General features: G+C 40.5%; 2 protein-coding genes across 3 annotated transcripts; one reads left to right on the plus strand and one right to left on the minus strand.

Moving 5' to 3' along the window:
* Positions 1–7108: 7108 nt before the first annotated feature.
* On the minus strand, positions 7109–13050 carry slbp2 (stem-loop binding protein 2). 2 transcript variants are annotated; one of them, XM_061898760.1, is made up of 9 exons: positions 12919–13050; positions 11770–11919; positions 11605–11685; positions 11428–11505; positions 11213–11353; positions 8037–8207; positions 7767–7917; positions 7575–7701; positions 7109–7482 (listed from the first exon to the last, which is right to left on the minus strand). In XM_061898760.1, the coding sequence occupies exons 1-9, from the start codon at positions 12969–12971 to the stop codon at positions 7418–7420; spliced, it is 1017 nt and encodes a 338-aa protein (XP_061754744.1). In that variant the 5' UTR covers positions 12972–13050; the 3' UTR covers positions 7109–7417. The 2 variants fall into 2 exon arrangements, with proteins under 2 accessions (XP_061754744.1, XP_061754743.1); XM_061898759.1 differs by having other exon boundaries at positions 11213–11356.
* Positions 13051–13236: 186 nt separating this feature from the next.
* zmat2 (zinc finger, matrin-type 2) lies at positions 13237–20265 on the plus strand. The gene is made up of 6 exons (XM_061898761.1): positions 13237–13369; positions 16985–17084; positions 17160–17283; positions 17362–17435; positions 17521–17666; positions 18623–20265. The coding sequence occupies exons 1-6, from the start codon at positions 13352–13354 to the stop codon at positions 18764–18766; spliced, it is 606 nt and encodes a 201-aa protein (XP_061754745.1). The 5' UTR covers positions 13237–13351; the 3' UTR covers positions 18767–20265.
* Positions 20266–20507: the final 242 nt, after the last annotated feature.

The following is a 20507-nucleotide window of genomic DNA, read 5'->3' on the forward strand; positions in this document are numbered from 1 at the left end:
GCTAAAGGAACTGAAAAGGCGTCTCCTTTCGTTGGTGCGGCAGCTTGAGAAGAATAAAGAAAAAAAAATCTGACTCTATTGTCGTTAGGGATGTATGCCGAGTATCAGGGATGTGAATCTTTGGGCACCTTTAGAATCAATTCTCGATTCAACGTGATTCCCAATTTAAACAGATTCTCAAAGTGTATTAATTGGGCAATCAATCATCCATCCATTTTCTACCGCTTATTCCCTTTTGGGCTCGCGGGGGCGCTGACGCCTATCTCAGCTACAATCGGGCGGAAGGCGGGGTATACCCTGGACAAGTCGTCACCTCATCAGAGGACCAACACAGACAGACAGACAACATTCACACTCACATTCACACACTAGGGCCAATTTAGTGTTGCCAATCAACCTATCCCCAGGTGCATGTCTTTGGAAGTGGGAGGAAGCCGGAGTACCCGGAGGAAATTACCCACGCATTCACGGGGAGAACATGCAAACTCCACACAGAAAGATCCCGAGCCTGCGATTGAACCCAGGACTGCAGGACCTTCGTATTGTGAGGCCGACGCACTAACCCCTCTTCCGCCGTGAAGGCTGTCAATCAATCAATCAAAGTTTATTTATATAGCCCTGTATCACGAGTGTGTCAAGGGGCTGCACAAGCCACAACGACATCCTCAGCTCAGATCCCACATCAGGGTAATGTTGCACCCTACAAAGTGTTTATGCTGTGAGTATTGTACTTTTTACAAATCAGCTGTTTGATTCAAACATTCATCTTAGTCGTAGTTCAGCTCAGTTCCCCCATCAGGGCAAGATAAACTCAACCCAATGGGATACAATGAGAAACCTTGGAGGGGAGAGCAGATGTGGGGACTCGTGGATTTAGTTAATCGTGTGAGAGTCCAGTCCGTAGTGGGGCCAGCAGAGGATCATCTTGAGTGGAGACAAGTCAGCAGCGCAGAGATGTCCCCAACTGGTGCAGAGATGAGTGGTCCTCCCCGGGTCCTGACTTTGAACAGCTAGCGTGACCTTTGTGGTCACCTAATAACCTCTCCACGCAGGAGAGTGGGGCAGAGCAGAAAAGAGACGGCAGATGAACTGGTCTAAAAGGGAGGTCTATTTAAAGGCTAGCGTATGCAAATGAGTTTTAAGATTTTAAGATTCCAATTTTGAAAATGATGTGACGAAGAAGAATCGTGATTTGGATTTGAATCAATCTTTTTGTGCACTCCTAGTATTGCTACCCGTTTTTCTTTCGCGCCTTAATTCACATGCTGGTTTACCAGCTTGAGTATATCTTTAAAACAAGTGAGAGTGAGTAAAGAGTTTGAGCATAAAATGCTAGCTGTTCTGTTCTTGGGCGTTCCAGTCGTTCAATAGAGGTAGGAAAGAGTTTTCATAGAGTCCCAAAATAAATGGTTCATAAAGGTAATAAAGTCAGGGAAAAAAATTAAAGTGGCTCTTAAAAATATCACTGTCATCATCTTGTGGAATTCAATCTGACTATTCCCGTGTCCACAGCAATCACTTTGTAAAATGTTTGAACATTTGTTTTGAGAAACTTCCTGTAATGCAATCAAATTTATTCTCTACTCTATTAGTAGTTTGAGAGCAGAACAAAGCGTAATGAAAGGACAAGAGATTGCTTTACTTTGTATTATTTTGTGGTTGCTATACTGAAATATAACTACAAAGACCTTGTTGTGCAAATAAATTAACGTCATATTAAAATGTAACTGCACTTTTTTTTTTAAGTTGTCTATCGTTCTCAATCTTTATGAAAGACATCAAAGTATAACCAAGTATTTGTGATATTATAAGCGCAAACACGTACAAACTATTTATAGCGGGGTTGTGTTCTCAAGTTTGTGTACAATTTCGAGATGATCATCTGGAGAGGTGTTTCCCACTTCCTTGCTCCCTGGAAGTTTATTCCATCCATTTTCTACCGCTTATTCCCTTTGAGGTAGCGCGCAACGCTGGTGCCTATCTCAACTACAATCAGGGTACACCCTGGACAAGTCGCCACCTCATCGCAGGGCCAACACAGATAGTATTGTAGATCATAAATCATGCATCTCACTTGGACAGAAGTCTGAGGACGTAGTCCGACAAGTTAGTAATGTCGTGGCGAAGTTGGGAGAGTGGCCGTGCCAGCAATCTGAGGGTAGTAACCAGTAGGTTCAATCCCCACCTTCTACCATCCTAGTCACGTCCGTTGTGCCCTTGGGCAAGACACTTCTCCCTTGCTCCTGATGGGTCCTGGTTAGTGCCTTGCATGGCAGGTCCCGCCATCAGTGTGTGAATGTGTGTGTGAATGGGTGAATGTGGAAATACTCTCAAAGCGCTTTGAGCTCCTTAAAAAGGGGTAGAAAAGCGCTATACAAGTACAACCATTTACCATTTTAGACTTTGACAGCCATTTAGAACACGAAAATGGTGAGAACGATACAAGAAGATGCTTGGTACACCTTCCCCCCAACCTGTTTATTCCTGAGGATTATGGTCATTCTTCATCTAAAGGGGAGCATATTAACATCCTAGTAGTCTGTATCCTAATGACAGCGGACCTTGCACTGTAGGTGATGTTTTATTATGTTTGTTGGCTCTCATAAAGTTTGCAATGAGTAGTAATCAGTGATGAAGAAAAAAAAAAGCAAACATCTTGATGCGTTTTTTAAAATGAATACACCCCGTTGCCTTAAAATTATCCAAATATCCATCCATCCATTTCCTTCTGCTTATCCGAGGTCGGGCTGCGGGGGCAGCAGCCTAAGTAGAGAAGCCCAGACTTCCCTCTCCCCAGCTACTTTGTCCAGCTCCTCCCGAGGGATTCCGAGGCGTTCCCAGGCCAGCCGGGAGACAGTCTTCCTAACGTGTCCTGGGTTTTCCCCGTGGCCTCCTACCGGTTGGGCATGCCCTAAACAACTCCCTTGGGAGGCGTTCGGGTGGCATCCTGGCCAGTTATCCGAACCACCTCATCTGGCTCCTCTCGATGTGGAGGAGCAGTGGCTTTACTTTGAGCTCCTCTCGGATGACAGAGCTTCTCACCCTATCTCTAAGGGAGAGCCCTGCCACCCGGTGGAGGAAACAAATCTCATGATCTTGTCCTTTCGGTCATAATCCAAAGCTAATGACCATAGGTGAGGATGGGAACGTAGATCGACCGGTAAATTGAGAGCTTTGCCTTACGGCTCAGCTCCATCTTCACCACAACGGATTGATACACTAAAGAAGCCGCACCAATCCGCCTGTCGATCTCACAATCCATTCTTCCCTCACTCGTGAACAAGATTCCAGAGGTACTTCATCTCCTCCCCAACTCGGAGATGACACTCCAGCCTTTTAAACAAAATATGTAAATATTAGATATTATTAATGTGCCTCTTAGTACAATACATTACATAATGTGCATATAACTTCAATGTTTTTAAAGGCTTTAAGCAAAATGGTGCAACTCCCATAGGCTCTATTGTAAGCAGACTTTAAAAACACATTTAATATTTAGAATGCAAAATAAAATAACATCAGCATGTCTCTCATAATGCTTGTGAGCAATAGGCAAAAAAATGAAAAAAATAAAAAATGCAGTTCCCATTTAAGTCCTAGTAATAAATATTGTAATTGTTGGTCCAATCCACAGAAACTAAAAGCTTAGTTGTTGTGCAGGAAAGACAAGTGCTTTATTCGACCCAGATGACCACATTTTAGCGTCTTTGATGCAATTCGCTGGCATCAAGAAATTATCCTGAATAGCATTATTAATAAATTTCGTAGGCTCAACAGCATATACTGAATCTTGATATAGCTGAACAACAGAGACATTTATGACTAAATAGTGAGACAAAATATGAACTTCACAACATAAAAACAACTGCAGACATGAATTGTAGATGACAGACTAATATTTGGAAATCAACTGCAACCAAACTAAATCACCACAAATGATTCCCGGGCACGGCACCGCTGCAGCCCACTGCTCCCCTCACTACCTAAGGGGTGATCAAGGGGATGGGTCAAGTGCAGAGGACAACTTTCACCACACCTAGTGTGTGTGTGAGAGACAATCATTGGTACTTTAACTTATCCTTCTCTTTCGCGTCCTGCTCACAGCAGCATGGCACCCGTTATGTCAAATGTTACATAGCACTTAAATAATTATAACTGTCTTTTATGCATTAATGCTTAATTTGTTGACCCCTCCAGATGTGAAGACCAATCTTTTGTTCTTCAATTTTTGCGTCAAAGTACTGTTTTGTTGATGGTGAATAGTTTAAATCTTTCAGAAATGTTTTTTTCTTAAGTGTATAAATCCACTCCACCCAGTTTTAAATATTTTTCATGATCGCTTATTTCTTTGCTTATAAACCTTTCAAAATAAACCAAAATCTGCACTGTAGCAAGTAAATAATCCGTAGTCGCCTGAAACCCAGAAGTGCCTCTAAGCCACGTGATTGCAACCCAGTACCAGGGTTTCACCTCGATTGCCAATTTACCTGTGGCGGTCGACGTGTGGTTAGGGTCATGGTCACCATGACATTGTATAAATTGCATAATTAGCTATAAGATTTTCTTTAAAAAGGAAATGCATAAATACATGTATAGGAATCAGTGTTATGAATTAGTATCCACATTTTTTTTCATTTAATCATTTTGTTCTTGAATCGTTGCGGTTTGTACAGTGTACTTTTTTGAGACTTTTAAGTATTTAAAGATTTGTATTTTTTTTTTCAATTAAAAACGACTAAAAAACAAAACTAGCATCTTTTTCTGGTGTTAAAGACTTTACTCGGGTTTCAAAACTTTACTTCTGGGCCTCGATGTCATCGCAAAAGAGGCGAACAGCAGCAAGCATGACACTTGCTTTGCACTGCTCCTCCAATTAAAATTTATATCCTTTAAAGTCATCACTGTCTAAATATTTGTACATTTTGTAGATCGCTGTTCACAGGTATATCTGAGATATATTAAAGGTATGTCCACATCACACATCGTCACATGCTGACCACACTTATAAATTCACGTGTGTCTTGTTCATCACATCCAGTTTCGGCAACAGTTTTCAGGGATCAATATTTTTCCGAAGCCAAATTTTTGGTAAATCAGTAGACAATAGTTTGCAAATAGGCTTTATGTATATCCATGTAACGACCTTCTGGTAGTAAAGTTTTATTGGCAGAGAATGAGGAAATTTATGTGCACGGGAAGTAAAACCTGTTGGAATTGGACAAGTTGTAAGCATAAGATTGGCAATAAAAGCTAAAAATATATTTTTAAAAATTTCCAAAGAAAAGTAGATTCAAAAATTATGAATTGATTTAGACTTGTAATGATTAAGAATTGTCATTTGGATGTGAATTGTGCGGGGAGACTCGCGGAGCCTCTGACATAGGTGATGGCCAGAAAAGAGGTAAGATTACTTCATATGAGTGTTGTAGCATGTCCACTTTTCAGTGGATTTCTCCATCATTACAGATAATTGTCAAGACTTGTGTACCTTAAAATGTATTTAACTTCAAACATTTTTATTTGAGGAGGCTCTACCCCGTTACCTAAAAGTAGAAGCGGCTCTGGTTTGAAATTAACGCGCTTGTCCTAGCAATCCTGTAATCCACAGGCCAATCTTAAAGCACTCAAAAAAAGAAAAATTTAGGTAAATATTAATCCATAAAGTTGCTCTGGTTGCAAAATGGCATCTGCTGACAGGCCTCTCTCAAGTCACCATCTGTCATCGCTCAATTGCACCGCGTTTGTGTGCCATCAAAACACGACTAAAATGCTAAATACTCATATATTTCATGAAATCATGTAGAAGAACTGCGCTTGCCCCGTGAATGCCATACATAAATATTTCCTTCTGAGTAACTAATTGAAATAGTGATGGAATTGTGTGGCTGGTCTTTACAAAAAACGCATAACTGCATTGCACTGCAGTTTAAGACTTATCACTGCCAACATTTAACAGATCACTGCTGTGATGTCACAAGGTGTATACCCTCATGTGCCAATATAAATGGTAAAATACTCATTTTTCCACATTTATTCATACCAATTACATACAATACTGATGAATATCAGTATTGATTAGAAATATTGATATTTAACAAAATTCTAACGATATGCATCCCTAGTCATTGTAGAGTACAACGAAATTGTGTGCAATCCTAGTTAGTGCAGTTTAAAAAAAACATTACGAAAAAATACAACAAAGTCCTAAAACTTATAGCTGTCATATTTTGTACAGCGTTTTAAAATTAAGTTCTCATGTGAAATATTGCATTGGTGAGCTACAAGAAGTTTTGCACTTGCATGAAAAAGCACAAGTAAAGATTTATAAAATGAGGGCACTTCATATAACATTTTAACCGCAAATATTGTCAAAGCCCCTTCCTGTGTCGTCAGATACGAATATGGCACACTGACATTCTCACCATCCCCAGTGGCGTGCATTGTTAGCGCTGGGTGGGAGTTCAAACCCTGTCAGAAATTAACCAAAAAAAAAAAAAGTTTTGCACATGCATTTCCCATGAACTAATTTTGGTATAAAACATGCATTCAATTACAGTTTGATTTTAATGTTAAAAAAGCATAAGCGTAGAAATGGGGGAAGCTAAAATCAAAATGTCTTATTTTTTTACAACCTTGCATAGAGGTTCATCTAGGAAATGTGGCTTGCATGCAACTAATTAGGTATCAACCTACAGTAACAAAAAACCTCTGTTAACATTGTTACCACTGTAGATAATCTACCATGGGGGTTATTTGTTTATGACGAATTGACACAATAGGATTACTAAGGCTTGTTTTTGAATCTTAAAGCCTACAATATGCCAGTCAATTATGAAACTTGTTTCATTTAGCTGTACACAGAGTTCTGTACTTCGGTTAAACATCTTGTCAGAGTCTTCAGAGACTCTTTAGCAACACCGCCCTCTAACGAAGTAATACTGTAGCACACTTTTCCCCTGCAGTTTGTACCATTAAGTCTCCATAAAGATATGTTTTAAAACGGACATCCGCAAATAGGTGGGAATGTATCAGGTTTTATATACATCCCAGATGTTCCTCAGTGCCCCTACAATAGCCTGCATAGTGGAGAAAAAAAAAAAAAAAGTAATTCAACATTTACATCTTTATTAATTTTACTCAGTTCTGGAAAAAAGTGCAGTGAATTAAGAGTGCAAATGATAGAAACATGCTCAGGGTCAGTGCATCAAGGCAACCTCCGTCTGTTAAACACTAGGATGCCTGCAAGAGCAGCTGGGAAATCTCATCTCTCCTCCCTGCCCGCCCAGGACAAATATCACATCCACCCCCCTTTTATTTTTAAATCCTCAATGTTCTTAAAAAGACAAAATACTGGAAACACATACACAAGATTCAATTCCAAACAACCCATGCATCATGACACCACAGCAATGAATCATCAATAGGGATTCCATAAGAACTGGTCCGAAACAATTGGAACCTGCTGGTCATCAACAGATAAATCTACATGGAAACAAGGACATGAAAACCAATTCTAACAGATGATCAGATTGGTCAATTCGTCATAATCTGTGTAAAACAGCCAATGGTCCTACCTTCTGCATGGTCAGCGTCCAGCTGGAGGTGGAGCCAGTCATTCACATTGTCATTGGCCAGTTGAATCCTGAAAGAGCAGTTGAGGCCAGGGGGAGAGCGAGGAGGTCGGCGGTTCCTTATGGGTTCCTGGTTGAAAAAAATAAAATTGTCACTTTTGATCGTTAACATACATGACTTCCAGCTCACGTTACCGATGATAGCATAACACTCCAGGTGCTGCGCAGCTCTGGAGACATCTCAGCCGACAGGGGAGACACAGAGGAAGCCGCTATGGTCTCATTCTCTCTCCGTTTTTCTCCATCATCCCACAAATCAGAGGTTATCGTTGCAAACTGGTTCTGCCTGCAACGATTTAGCAGCCAAAGCTTAAAAAAAAAATATGCGACGAATACACAAAGACAACCACAACACATACCACTGGAAATGTAATTTTTTTTTCTCAAGTATTGATTGCCACCTACAGTTGCTCCACCGGGTCATGCCCATCGGTGGTCTCCTGCAGTGGGTCGCTGCACGGGTCCCACTGGTGCAGCGCTCGTCTCCATAGACGCACTTGCATGTCCCAGGAGCGCCTGCTGTACTTACTGTCCTTGTTGGGGGTGGAAGGGTGGACCGTGGGGTCTCTCAGGTGTCTGGATGAGGGTGGGTTATTGTAGTATTAGGGTAGCAAGCTATGGAACACTAAAATTTGGCCGACAAGGGAGCTTTTAATTCTATCGTCACATTGTAATAATGCATGTTGACACATTCTAGCTGTGTTGTGCAAATATGACAAGTGAACGAACGCATACTCACTGCAATGTAGCATCCTCGGCAACGTCACAGGACGCAACGAAGCTGCTTCCAATTACTAAAAATAGCCTCTCTGGCAATAAATAGTTTCTTATAAATAGTATTATCACTGAAGGACAATAGCTAAAAATGCTACACTACACGGAAAATACAAAAAAAGCACAGCTAACTGCTAAGCTAGAGTTTATGAACGTTTACAGGCGGGCGTATCAATACAAACAGTATCGATACAAAGCATATTATCAGTATATGGTTGCTACGACAGCATTTCGATGGATGTTTCAATAAAATCATTTGTCATAGTTTACAAACTTAGGAATTGAGAGCCAATAGTCTTAGCTTTTGTGTACTTTTTTTTGCAGACTTATTTATAAATTTTGTATGTAAAAAAGGCCATCGTGAGTTTGTCAGATTACAGTTGTGATAAAATAAATAAATGACCCAGATAATTTTAAGTATAAAATTTGGTATGACCAACACTGCGCTTGTGACTACTTGGTATTGAATGGTAACCTGACTCTTTCCAGATCCTTGTAGTTCGCCGAGCGCCACACAAGGATCTGGGATTCCATTTATCTATTTTCTGCCGCTTATTCCCTTTGGGGTCGCTGGTGCCTATCAGCAACAATCGGGCAGAAGGCGGTGTACACCCTGGACAAGTCACCACCTCATCGCAGGGCCAACAGATAGACAGAAAACATTCACACACACACACACACACACACACACACACACACACTAGGGCCAATTTAGTGTTGTGAATCAAGCTATCCCCAGGTGCATGTCTTTGGAAGTGGGAGGAAGCCAGAGTACCCGGAGGGAACTGACGCATTCATGGGGAGGACATGCAAACTTCACAAAGAAAGATCCCGAGCCTGGGATTGAACCCAGGACTACTCAAGACCTTCGTATTGTGAGGCAGACGCACTAACCCCTCTGCCACAGTGAAGCACGATCTGGGATTTCTCAATAGGAAATTTCAGAAGGCGGGGCCTTGTAAAAAATAAAAATGTATGCAATAGGATAAACCACTTGTCCGTTATCCTGAATGACATGCTACTTCAACCACTCACATCGAAATCAACCTATGATGCTGATGAAAGCGACGATGGGAAATTCAAAACAGACCGAAAAGTTAATAAATGCCTTCGAAACAGTTCTGTTCATCTTTTAAATAACATTGATAGTCGACAAAACAATTGCAATAGCAGAATCGATGTCAGCACACGACACAGCGAGCCACCATTGTTTGACTCAAACAGTCACTTAGGCGCTATGTCACATCTATGAAATATCGCCTGGCAATCCTGATTGGTTCAATTTGCCATCTTGAAGGAGTTTGCATTGCCGTCGAGCACAGACCCTTGTGTGGAGCTCAGTGAACTACAAGGATCTGGCGAGAGTCAGGTTAATTGAATTGTATTCTCACCCAAAAACTTAAGGTATACAAATAGAAGAACGTGCCATTTAAATTTTAACAGAATGTAGACCGAACCATGTTATAACACAATCGCCATTACCAGTAAATTAGATTTACAATCGTTTTGAGAAACAGATACAACTTGAAATGACGCAATATGTCACAGCTTATGTCAGCAGCTAAATTAGGAGCCTTTGTAACTAGTTTTAAAATAGTTCCATTTATATACCAAAAAAATAAATTTAGAGCAAATAGCCCATCCCTAAAATGGTAAAACTGCATTGACTTGAAATGGGGGAAATACAATAATGTTTTTTATATTTGTGAAATATTTGGTAGATTTGCTGCTCGAGTAAATCATTGATTAAATTAAAAGTAGCACTATAACATCAGGGTTTCCCCTAGATAGCCAAGATACCTGTGGCAGTGGGAGCATGGTCACTATGGCGTCATCGTATATTTTGCAGACAGTGTACCACAATTTTCTTTCATAGGTTAAAAAATGAACATTCATTTAAAAGCAAAGTGTTAGTATCAACATGCATTTTCATATGATGAATTGCTGTTCTGCTATTTTTAAATTGTTACTGCTTATTGTACAACGTACTTTGAGAATTTCTCAAGTCTAAAGACTATTGGTGACTGACGACTAGCAACAAAACTGGCATCTTTTTCTGGAGTTATACAATGTGTTTATGATTAGTAACTTAATTCGGTCCCTTGCTGATGTCACACTTGCTTCGCGCTGGTGCTTTAGTTAAACTTTATCATCACTGTCCTTTTAATATATTTGTACATGGCTCTCGGCAGGTATATCTGGGATATATTAAAGTTACATCCACATCACAGACATACTGACTATGCTCAAATCGCATGAGTCTTGTTTTGGTGATCAGTTTTTTTTCTGCGGTCAAATTTTGGTTCATCAATAGTCAATTGTGCACTAACAGGCATAATACATATTCATTTAAACTGCAATGACCTGCTAGTGCTAATGTTTTATATGGGTGTGGTTTTGATGCATTTTTTAATTTTTCCCCATGTTTGCAAACACTGTCTGTGCCAGAAAGCGGAATGCTGGAGAATGAAGAAGTACTGTTGTATGTCTGAGGAAGCACAAAGATGAAAGTGTTTGCACGGGAGGCAACACCTGTTGAAATTGGGCCGTTATAATGGGCAACAAAACTTAAATTGAGTCGACTGACTTCTTTCGGAGGTCAAAATAGATCCTATTAATTTAGTTTTCACGTAATAACTTATTTTCAGGTGTGGCGGCTACGATTTTGCCATGGCTGGCCACAACAATCAGATTAAGGGTAAAACCTGCTCCTTTAGTTGGTGTCTGACAGGAAAGAAAGCTCTCATTTGTAGCACTTTGTTTTCATGTATTCAGTCCCGTAAGCACGATTATCTTTTATGTCTTACTTTGGTACTTGCTGCAGGTAGTTCTGGTAGCCGATGGTATTCTTGCCATACAAGATCTGTTTCTTTCTGCGCTTAAGAAGTGCAGCGTTGGTTTCGGTGTTGCTCGAGTCTGGGATGCGAGGGTAGCAGCGACTCAGAGATCTGCTGAAAGCAAACATGAAGCTTTGGATACAAAATATAATTACATGGTGGGGCGGAGAGAACTAAAATGACACCTCTTCTCCACATCATCTGTTCCTACTGCGATGCTGCGGGTGGACACTTTAAGGATGCAACGCTCCAAGATTGACTGCCTGGCAAAAAAAAAAAAAAAAAAAATACATATATTGAAAAATAAACATACCGTTTGAAAAGTTAAAGCTGCAGTCGTAAAGATTATAAATTATTTTGACCTGTGTGGTTTGTTGATTGCAGCTCGCTCTCCTCCTCGCGGACCTATCCTTCCTGGAGACATCAGGGTCGGAGAAGCGTTACTGTAATCAGGGCAGACAACTGTTTGCAAACAGTGCATCAGCTAAAAACATCCTCTAATTGTAATTAGAATAGTCATGGCTAACCTGACCAGGCTGTCATAGACATAACTGCAGCCTGGGAGGAGCCAAGGCTCTGGGGTCGAGCATCCAGTAGCAGCCAGAAGTGGTTCAGGGAGACCATTCCACATGGCCGTCGACCAGCCCTTGCTGCAGGGCCGTGGGCTGAAACAGAAACTAAGAACACAATTCCAATGAAAATCCAGCAGTCCATATAAAAAACATTTGAGAACATACAATTAGAAAATGGAAACCCTTAAAATACAAAAGTGTTAGTAACAAGCTGCAGTTTTCAGAGAAAGGTCAAATGAAGTAATGACTATTTTGCAAACTACACTTTAGTTATCAAACCAATCCGACCTAACATGCACCATTATGAAGAGACGACCCATAGGCAAAATTTCATCACTGGTCTTATGAAATCAACTACATTCCCCACAAATCCTTGCAACATATGTACCATATACCGTATTTCCTTGTATTTCCTTGAATTGCCGCAGGGCAAATAGTATGCGCCTGCCTTGAATTACTGCCGGGTCAAACTCGCTTCGCAAAATAATTAGCGCATGCTTAGTATTACCACCTTGTCAAACTCCTGATGTCACGAGTGACACTTCCCTGTCATTTTCAAAATAGAGGAGGCTGATTTCAATACCGGTAATTTGAAATCGCATAAAGGGAAGAAGATTAAGAGCTATTCAGTGGAATTTAAGGTACAAGCTTACATCACACAAATTTTTACTGCATGCCTTTGGTAAGTGCCGCAGTGAGAAGAGGTTTTAAAATAATTAGCGCAAGTTTACTTTTACCATGTCTTTGGTAAGCGCAGGAGTGAGAAGAGGTTTTAAATTAATTAGCACCCCGGCGACAATTCAAGGAAATACGATATGTACCATATACTTAAAGCCGCTGAATTTCCTTTTTAATTTAATCATAAAAAGAGAATGTCGGAAGCTATCGTTGTCATGACATTTTCGCTATGAAATGCCTTTCCAGCTGGTGCACTATCATAAGAGCAATTCAAGTGATACACTATGTGAAACTATAAATGAATAAATAAAAAAATGACCGAAAGTTATATTCGAGGTCCCAAAATTTTTACTTTGTTACGATCGTGTGGGTACAGTTCGCCTCTCGTATGGCACTAAACAAGCATTCACGCCGACGTCGATATACCTGGAAGAAAGCAATGGGCTCCGGGCTGCAGTTTCCACTCCGCTGCCTGACATGATGACAGATTTGTAATTGGCGCTCACGACTCAAGCGAACAGACGCCATTTTCAAATTTAACAGGTCCTTTAATGAGACGCACCTGTAGGGGGCGCGGCCTATTTGGGGTATAATTACCAACTAATACTGAAGTTTGATCGATTAGCTAAATGGCTTCACTATGTGTTGGAACTATTTTCCTTGTAAAATACCCAGTTAACATTAACACAGATAAATTATATTGGTTTGACCAAATCATCGGTATACTATTGTTAAATGTTAACCTTCCATTTTGTCGCCGCAGCCGTATACATGCATGTCTTCTCCCATACACCAGGTGGCGCTGTCACATTAAGGCTTAACAACCAGAAACCTCCAAAACGGAAGCTGTCACACCAACATGGCGTCTGGCAGCGGGGTGAGTGTTTTTCATCGTTTTCGGACCTAAACTGTATCTTCAAAACACTCTTGTCTTGCTTCTGGCGAAGCTTGTACCTTAGCATATGAAGTTATTATTTTTTTATGGCTCTTTTTTATTATTGCTATTTTTTTTTGTCAAATACGATCTGTTGGCAATAAAAGAGCGTTAGCCATGCAGACAAACAAATACTCTTAAGGTTGATTACTGCTAAATAGCGGACGAATACGTTTTTACTAGTTAGACCTGTAATAAGTCACCGTACCCTCACATATAAGCCAGATCGTTACTAAAATTACTTTTTGTTTTTAAAAAAAAAAAACAAAAAAAACACATGGAATGTTTTTTGTTTTTTTACCATGAATTGATTAACGTGGACCCCAACTTAAAACAAGTTGAAAAACTTATTCGGGTGTTTCCATTTAGTGGTCAATTGTACGGAATATGTACTGAACTGTGCAAACTACTAATAAAAGTATCAACCAATCAATCAATCAATCAATGAAAATGGGACATGTGTTGGTGATGGATTGCCGTAAAATGTATCGCATTGGGTTGAGTTTTTTTCTTGCCCCGATGTGGGATCTGAGCCGATGATGTTGTTACTTGTGTAGCTCGTTGAGACACTTGTGAATAAGGGCTAAATACATAAAATTTGATTGATAGTTGCACGTGAAATAATCTAAAATAATGTGTCCAATGGTCATGAATATTCAATACCAATAAGTGATTAACGTGCACCCCGACTTAAACAAGTTCAAAAACTTATTATCATTTAGTGGTCAATTGCATGGAAAAAGTACTGTATGTGTAACTACTAATAAAAGTTTCAATCAATTAATTAATCAGTCAGCATTTCGTGTTTCAGAATACGGATGTAACAATATAAAAAATGTACGATACGATATCAAGATTCAAAATTGTTTATTGTCATATACACAGTTAAGCAGTTTGCTGTACAATGAGAATCTTACTTTGCTAGTCCACCCTTCAACAAGTCACACGGTACTTAGCTAGAAATAAAAAAGTATATACTAGGCACAGTAATTAATATAAAATTATTGCACATTCTGATTGACAGTCAACAGTATAAATATGGAGGTGACCTTGGGTCATAGCAGCAGTTAGTCTTTTTAGTGATCAAAGGTGAAAGGTGTCTACAGTGATGGTTCACAGTTCGGGGGTGGTCAAGGTAACTGTCTTTTGTTCTTAAAGACAAAGTAAAGACGGGGGGTGGGAGCTAGCATTCACAAGTTAGCATTCACAGGCCTGATGGCCTTTGGGTAGAAACTGTTTGTCAGTCTCGTAGTCCTGGATTTCAGGCTCCTGTATCGTCTGCCTGACGGTAGGAGCCTAAAGAGACTGTGCTGGGGGTGTGTACTGTCCTTTATGATGTTGTGTGCTCACCTGGTGGCCCTGGTAGAGTACATGTCCCGTAGTGACGGGAATGCTGCTCCTGATATGTACTGAGCAGTTTTAATCACTCGCTGGAGTGCCTTCCTGTCCTTAGCAGTGCAGTTTCCATACCAGACCTTAATTGAGCTGGTAAGGACACTCTCAACCGTACTTCTATAGAAGTTGCTGAGAATTTTGGGTGGCATACCAAATTTTTTCAGTCTTCTTAGGAAGTACAGTTGCTGCTGGCCTTTCTTTATTGTTTGTTGGGTGTTGTGATCCCAGGTGAGGTCCTCGCTGATGTGGGTCCCGAAGAATTTAAAGGTTTTCACCCTGTCCACCTTTGTCCCCCCCTATGTACAAAGGTGTGTACTGTGCACTCCTTCTCCGTGGGTCAATAATCATCTTCTTGGTCTTGTCTGTGTTCAAGGAGAGATTATTATCCTGACACCAGGCCACCAGTTCCGCTGCCTCAGCTCCCCGGTGATCAGTCCGACGACCGTAGTATCATCTGCAATATCGTCACGGTATTAAGGCAATTGTACCATATTATTGTGGTATTGTAAAAAATAAAGGCTTGGTAGAATACCATAGTGGGTAAAATTAAGTGGAGATGTTAAAGATAGACTTAGACAAACTTTATTGATCCACAAGAGAAATTGTTTGACACACAGTAGCTTGATTGTAAAATGATGACAATCTCAGGAGCTACTGTGATCTGCTACCACTCTTTCAGGCGCACCTACAAACCACGTGGTCTTCATAGAACAAGATAAAATACCCTCATACAGCCACAAAAGTCAAATACATCGAAAAACTATAAATTAAAAAAACAAAAAATTTAGAAATTATACGTATTGTGCACATTAGACTGCACTATGCATAAAAAAACGACCAAACAAAAACCCCATGTTAACACCCGCTTACCCTGCGGCGGCCCCCGAAATGCTTTACATTGTTGTCCGCTGGGCGGCTAAAGACAGGAACAGACCTAACAAAGCGACCAAGGAATCCAACTCCGTCCTAAGCTGCCCATCGGCCAACGTCGGGTTGTCGCGGATGAGCGAGAGTCCGTCCACGGAGACCAAGTGTCCAACACATGCTCATCCAGCCAGGACCATGAGAAGCCTCTAATCCTGCTGAAGAGAGGTCAAAATTCCCCTTTATCCAAACACAGCCCTGATGCTCAACGATAACTCCGCAGCCCTGTTCCCTCCAACGCATCTCCACTGGAACTTTCGGTCTCTCCACATGGACTTCCGTGAGAAGAGTGGTCTCTGTGGCAAACAACCAAGCCAATGCACCATAAACACCCTAGGTGTAATTGTACAAAAACATAGTGCTCAAATTATGTATCCATATATATTACAACAAAATACAAACAAAGCTTTTTAAGTGCTGACAATGTAAACATCCAGTGTAAAACCATGTCCAGTTTAGTTTAACTTAACATCCTAAAACGCATCGTCATCTGCAATTGACATTTTTGTAATTGTTAGTAGAATGCTGATTCCCAGGAGGTTAACTGACAGTTTAACTTTTAATAAGTTTAAACACCTGTCAAATCTATATTTTACATCTAAGATGTTTTCTGGGTAAATGTTCATCAGGTGGCCAACTACCGTATTTTTCGGACTATAAGTCAAGTTTTTTTTTTGTAGTTTGGCCGGGGGTGAGACTTGGCCAAACTATAAAAAACAAACAAAAAAAAAACAAAACTTTTTTTAAATTTATTTTATTTTATTTTTTTTATAGTTTGGCCAAGTCTCACCCCCGGCCAAACTACAAAAAAAAAAACGTGACTTATAGTCCGAAAAATACGTACTCATTTTCCTTGTTGTAGACGTGGCTCATTAAGGAATTATAGTAAAAAAAACAAACTGCTTGTCTACTCATTCATTGGACTGACAACAGACTCAAACATAATGTATTCTCCCTTACTGTTTTTCTGTTCATCATAAAACCAAAATGTTTCTATACTTTGCAGGAGGTTATCCTCTTTGCTCGCCCACACTGCGCAAAGGATTATGGGGGATATTGTTTACTTTTCAGACCAGCGCATTTATTGGCAGCATAAATAAACTACATTGATGGGAGTACTCTCAGTTCTTATTTGGTATCGTCACACACCAGGGCATTATTGCTAGCATTTTGAAACCGAAATACAACTATATTTACAATACTGCTATATTCCTAATAAAGTTTATTGTTCACTTCCAGTCAAGTAAGGGCGACTTCCGTCGGAAGTGGGACAAAGATGAATATGAGAATCTTGCTCAGAAACGTATTGCTGAGGAGCGAGAGAAAGATGCGAAAGATGGTGAGCCGAGATATTCTGACATGTCCAAACACTGTTATGTATTTGTATGATTGTTTTACAAACTCTGCCTATTAGGGAAAGTTGTGCCACCAGTTAAACGTGAGATGCTGCGTCATCGTGACTACAAAGTGGATCTGGAGTCCAAACTTGGGAAGACCATTGTTATCACCAAGACGACCCCACAGGCTGAAATGGGCGGGTAGAAACAGTTTAAATCCTACCTTTTACATCTTAATATAGCAACAGTGGTACAGACTTCACATGACACCTTTTTCAGATACTACTGCAACGTGTGTGACTGCGTGGTGAAAGATTCAATCAACTTCCTGGACCACATCAACGGCAAGAAACGTGAGTTTGATGCATGCACGTTGGGATACGGGGGGAAGATGGGAGTGTGTGTTTTAACTGCTTGAGTGGCCGTGTGTACATGCAGATCAGAGGAACCTCGGCATGTCGATGAGGGTAGAGCGCTCATCCCTGGATCAGGTCAAGAAACGTTTCGAGGTGAACAAGAAGAAGATGGAGGAGAAGCAGAAGGAGTATGACTTTGAGGAGCGCTTGAAGGAGCTGCGAGAAGAGGTCAGGAGAGGAATATTCAGAACATGTGCAGATTTAATGTTGAATTTATTGTCTACTAGAGGGTACCTTGTTAGGGGCGGCATGGTGTAGTGGGTAAAGAGGCTGACCAGAAACCTGAGGGTTGCAGGTTCGCTTCCCACCTATTTACATCCAAAAATCGCTGCCGTTGTGTCCTTGGGCAGGACACTTTACCCTTTCCCCCCGGTGCCGCTCACACTGGTAAATGAATGATGAATGAATGACAGGTGGTGGTCGGAGGGGCCGTAGGCGCAAACTGGCAGCCACGCTTCCGTCAGTCTACCCCAGGGCAGCTGTGGCTACTGATGTAGTTTACCACCACCAGGTGTGAATGAATGATGAGTGCCACTTCTCTGTGAGCGCTTTGAGTGTTTAGAAAAGCGCGATATAAATCTAAGTTATTATTATTATTGTTATTATTATTATTATTATGACAGGAACAAGTGCTTTCAACACAACACGGAAAGGAGAGTGAGTGCCGTCTTTGCTTTTTACACAGTACCCAGTGAAAAGTTTGAAATATTGCAGAAACTGTCTGTTTTCATGCATTTCCTTAAACACAAGTCTGGTTGACACTGCTTGGAAATGCTGCCTTGTCTGCACCTTAGTCTGTGCTGCTGTTCTCCATAAACATCACTGAGAAGAAATATTTAAGATAGCAATTTTGGGGCTAATTATTTCCAATCAGAGCTGTAACAGAGGCGGGACACTGGGTGCCGTATAATAAGCAAGGCGAAGAAATATTGGTTATATGGTTAGAGATTTGATGTGGATACTTTGAGTCGTGTGAAAAGGGCTACATGGTGGCGTCTCACCTAATGACTCTTAACAGTCGTTCTAAAGGCCTAAAAATGCCAGATCGAAAACAGAAACTAGTGTAAGTTTGGTTATAGTACAATATACTTTTGACTTGGTAACTGATCAGATGTTCTCCTCAGGAAGACAAGGCTAAAGCGTACAAGAAGGAGAAACAGAAAGAGAGGAAGCGGCGGGCCGAAGACGACGGGGACTTTGAGGAAGACGACGAAATGGCGGCCGTCATGGGCTTCTCCGGGTTTGGCTCGTCTAAGAAGAGTCACTGACACGAAGCCCCGCAAGGCTAGAGACGACAGCGGGTCTGGTAATAGCAATGCCGGTTTTTACTGTTTAGCTCCGCCCCCCTACTTTAAGAGGAGGTTAAAGTGCTAAATCAAATAAGATGCGAGACGAAAGACAACCAGCGTGCCACTGCACACATGGTAGCGTTACCTGTCTCCCATTTTGTTCTGACCACATTCAATGTTTTGCGAGGTGGAGCCTCAAAATATGGACTCTTTGTTTGCAGTTGAAAGAAAATAAGACCTACATTTCATGGATTTTTGACAGTTGAACATTAGTTTTGGCCAAATTAGAATTCATCAAGTCGCAGCTTTACATTTTATTGTCTGTATAATGCAAAAATAGATCCCTCACATTTATTCTTGTTATCCTGAAAGAACGTTGCTGTATATTGTCATATCATCAGGTTTTCTTCCATTGGAAGCAACCCTTTGATTTTAATTAAACAGTATTTTTGTTTTTAAACAGTTGCTGACTAAATGATATGAATCAATTATTCATCTCTATATTTATCAGTAATACCTTTATGTTTGTAGGATTTGGTTTTCAACAAAAATTGTTGCTAACATTATATCCCGTCCAAAGGCAAAACCTGGTAACTCAATTTTGGTCAAAACTGAGCTGATAATAATTTTGGAGTTCCTAGGTGATATGCTTTACATTAGTGTATGCGATATTGTAATTTGTTCTGTAAGTAAGCTGTTACGCGCATGGCAGGACCTAGCAACTACCACATAACCGCGTAGATACAACAGGATAACCTAGTATCTCAAGGGACCAATCGACGCTTCTTTGAAAGTCGCCTTATTGTCTTTAATGAGACATTTGCACGAATGGGGGCCGACGGTCAACCTGATTATGTGATATTATGGCACGAGGGGATATTTGGAAGATTGGCCCAGGACGTTGCAAGCGCCTTCATTAAATGTATTGGTCTTGATTCTTCCCCTTGCATACTCTTTTGGGCAGATAACTGTGGAGGTCAAAATAAAAACTGGACGCTGTACACGGCTCTTGCCCAATGTCCAAACGCAGAATGGGGCCCACCCGAGATTGTGATAAAATATCTGGAGAAAGGGCACACGTTCATGAGAGCAGATTCAATCCATGGCTCAATCGGCAAGAAAATGAAAGCATAAGAAAACATCTATACGTTTGATGACTTTGTAGATCTTTGTAAGACAGCATCAAGATAGATTGGTTTTCCTTTGTTTTCTCAAAATCAGCTAGAAGTGAGTTACTAGGTTTTGCTTTTGGACGGGAGAGTAGTCTTATCACATCTGTGTATGGTCAGACAAAGTAGTTTGTTTTCCCACTTTTTATTTGTGCAGAATTAAGTGCCCAAACAAAGAATGACACACATTGGTACTGAGTTAGCCCGCATAATAACCACCACAGGGAAAAGAAAGTTGCCAGCACTTTGATAAATAAGGTGAGAAACACAATTCAGTTAATCGCCGTCTTCAATAAAATGTTAAATATTTCTTTATCTTTTCATTCGTCATTTATTTTGTATTTTATTGTTTACTGCATATTTGATCTAAAATGTGTTTTGTGTTCATAGTTTTGGTTATCTGAAGCAGAGTCATTGGTTTTGTATTATTTCTCATGGGAAAAAAGGGCTTTTTGTGGGATTCATTTTTCTGAAACAAAATAAAACTAAAACTGAGGTACTACTACAATGCCATTTTTCAGCTTGGTTTCATATCCAAACTCATTTTTCTT

Source organism: Nerophis ophidion, linkage group LG04 (genome assembly GCF_033978795.1).
Source record: "Nerophis ophidion isolate RoL-2023_Sa linkage group LG04, RoL_Noph_v1.0, whole genome shotgun sequence".
Taxonomy (NCBI): Eukaryota; Metazoa; Chordata; class Actinopteri; order Syngnathiformes; family Syngnathidae; genus Nerophis; species Nerophis ophidion.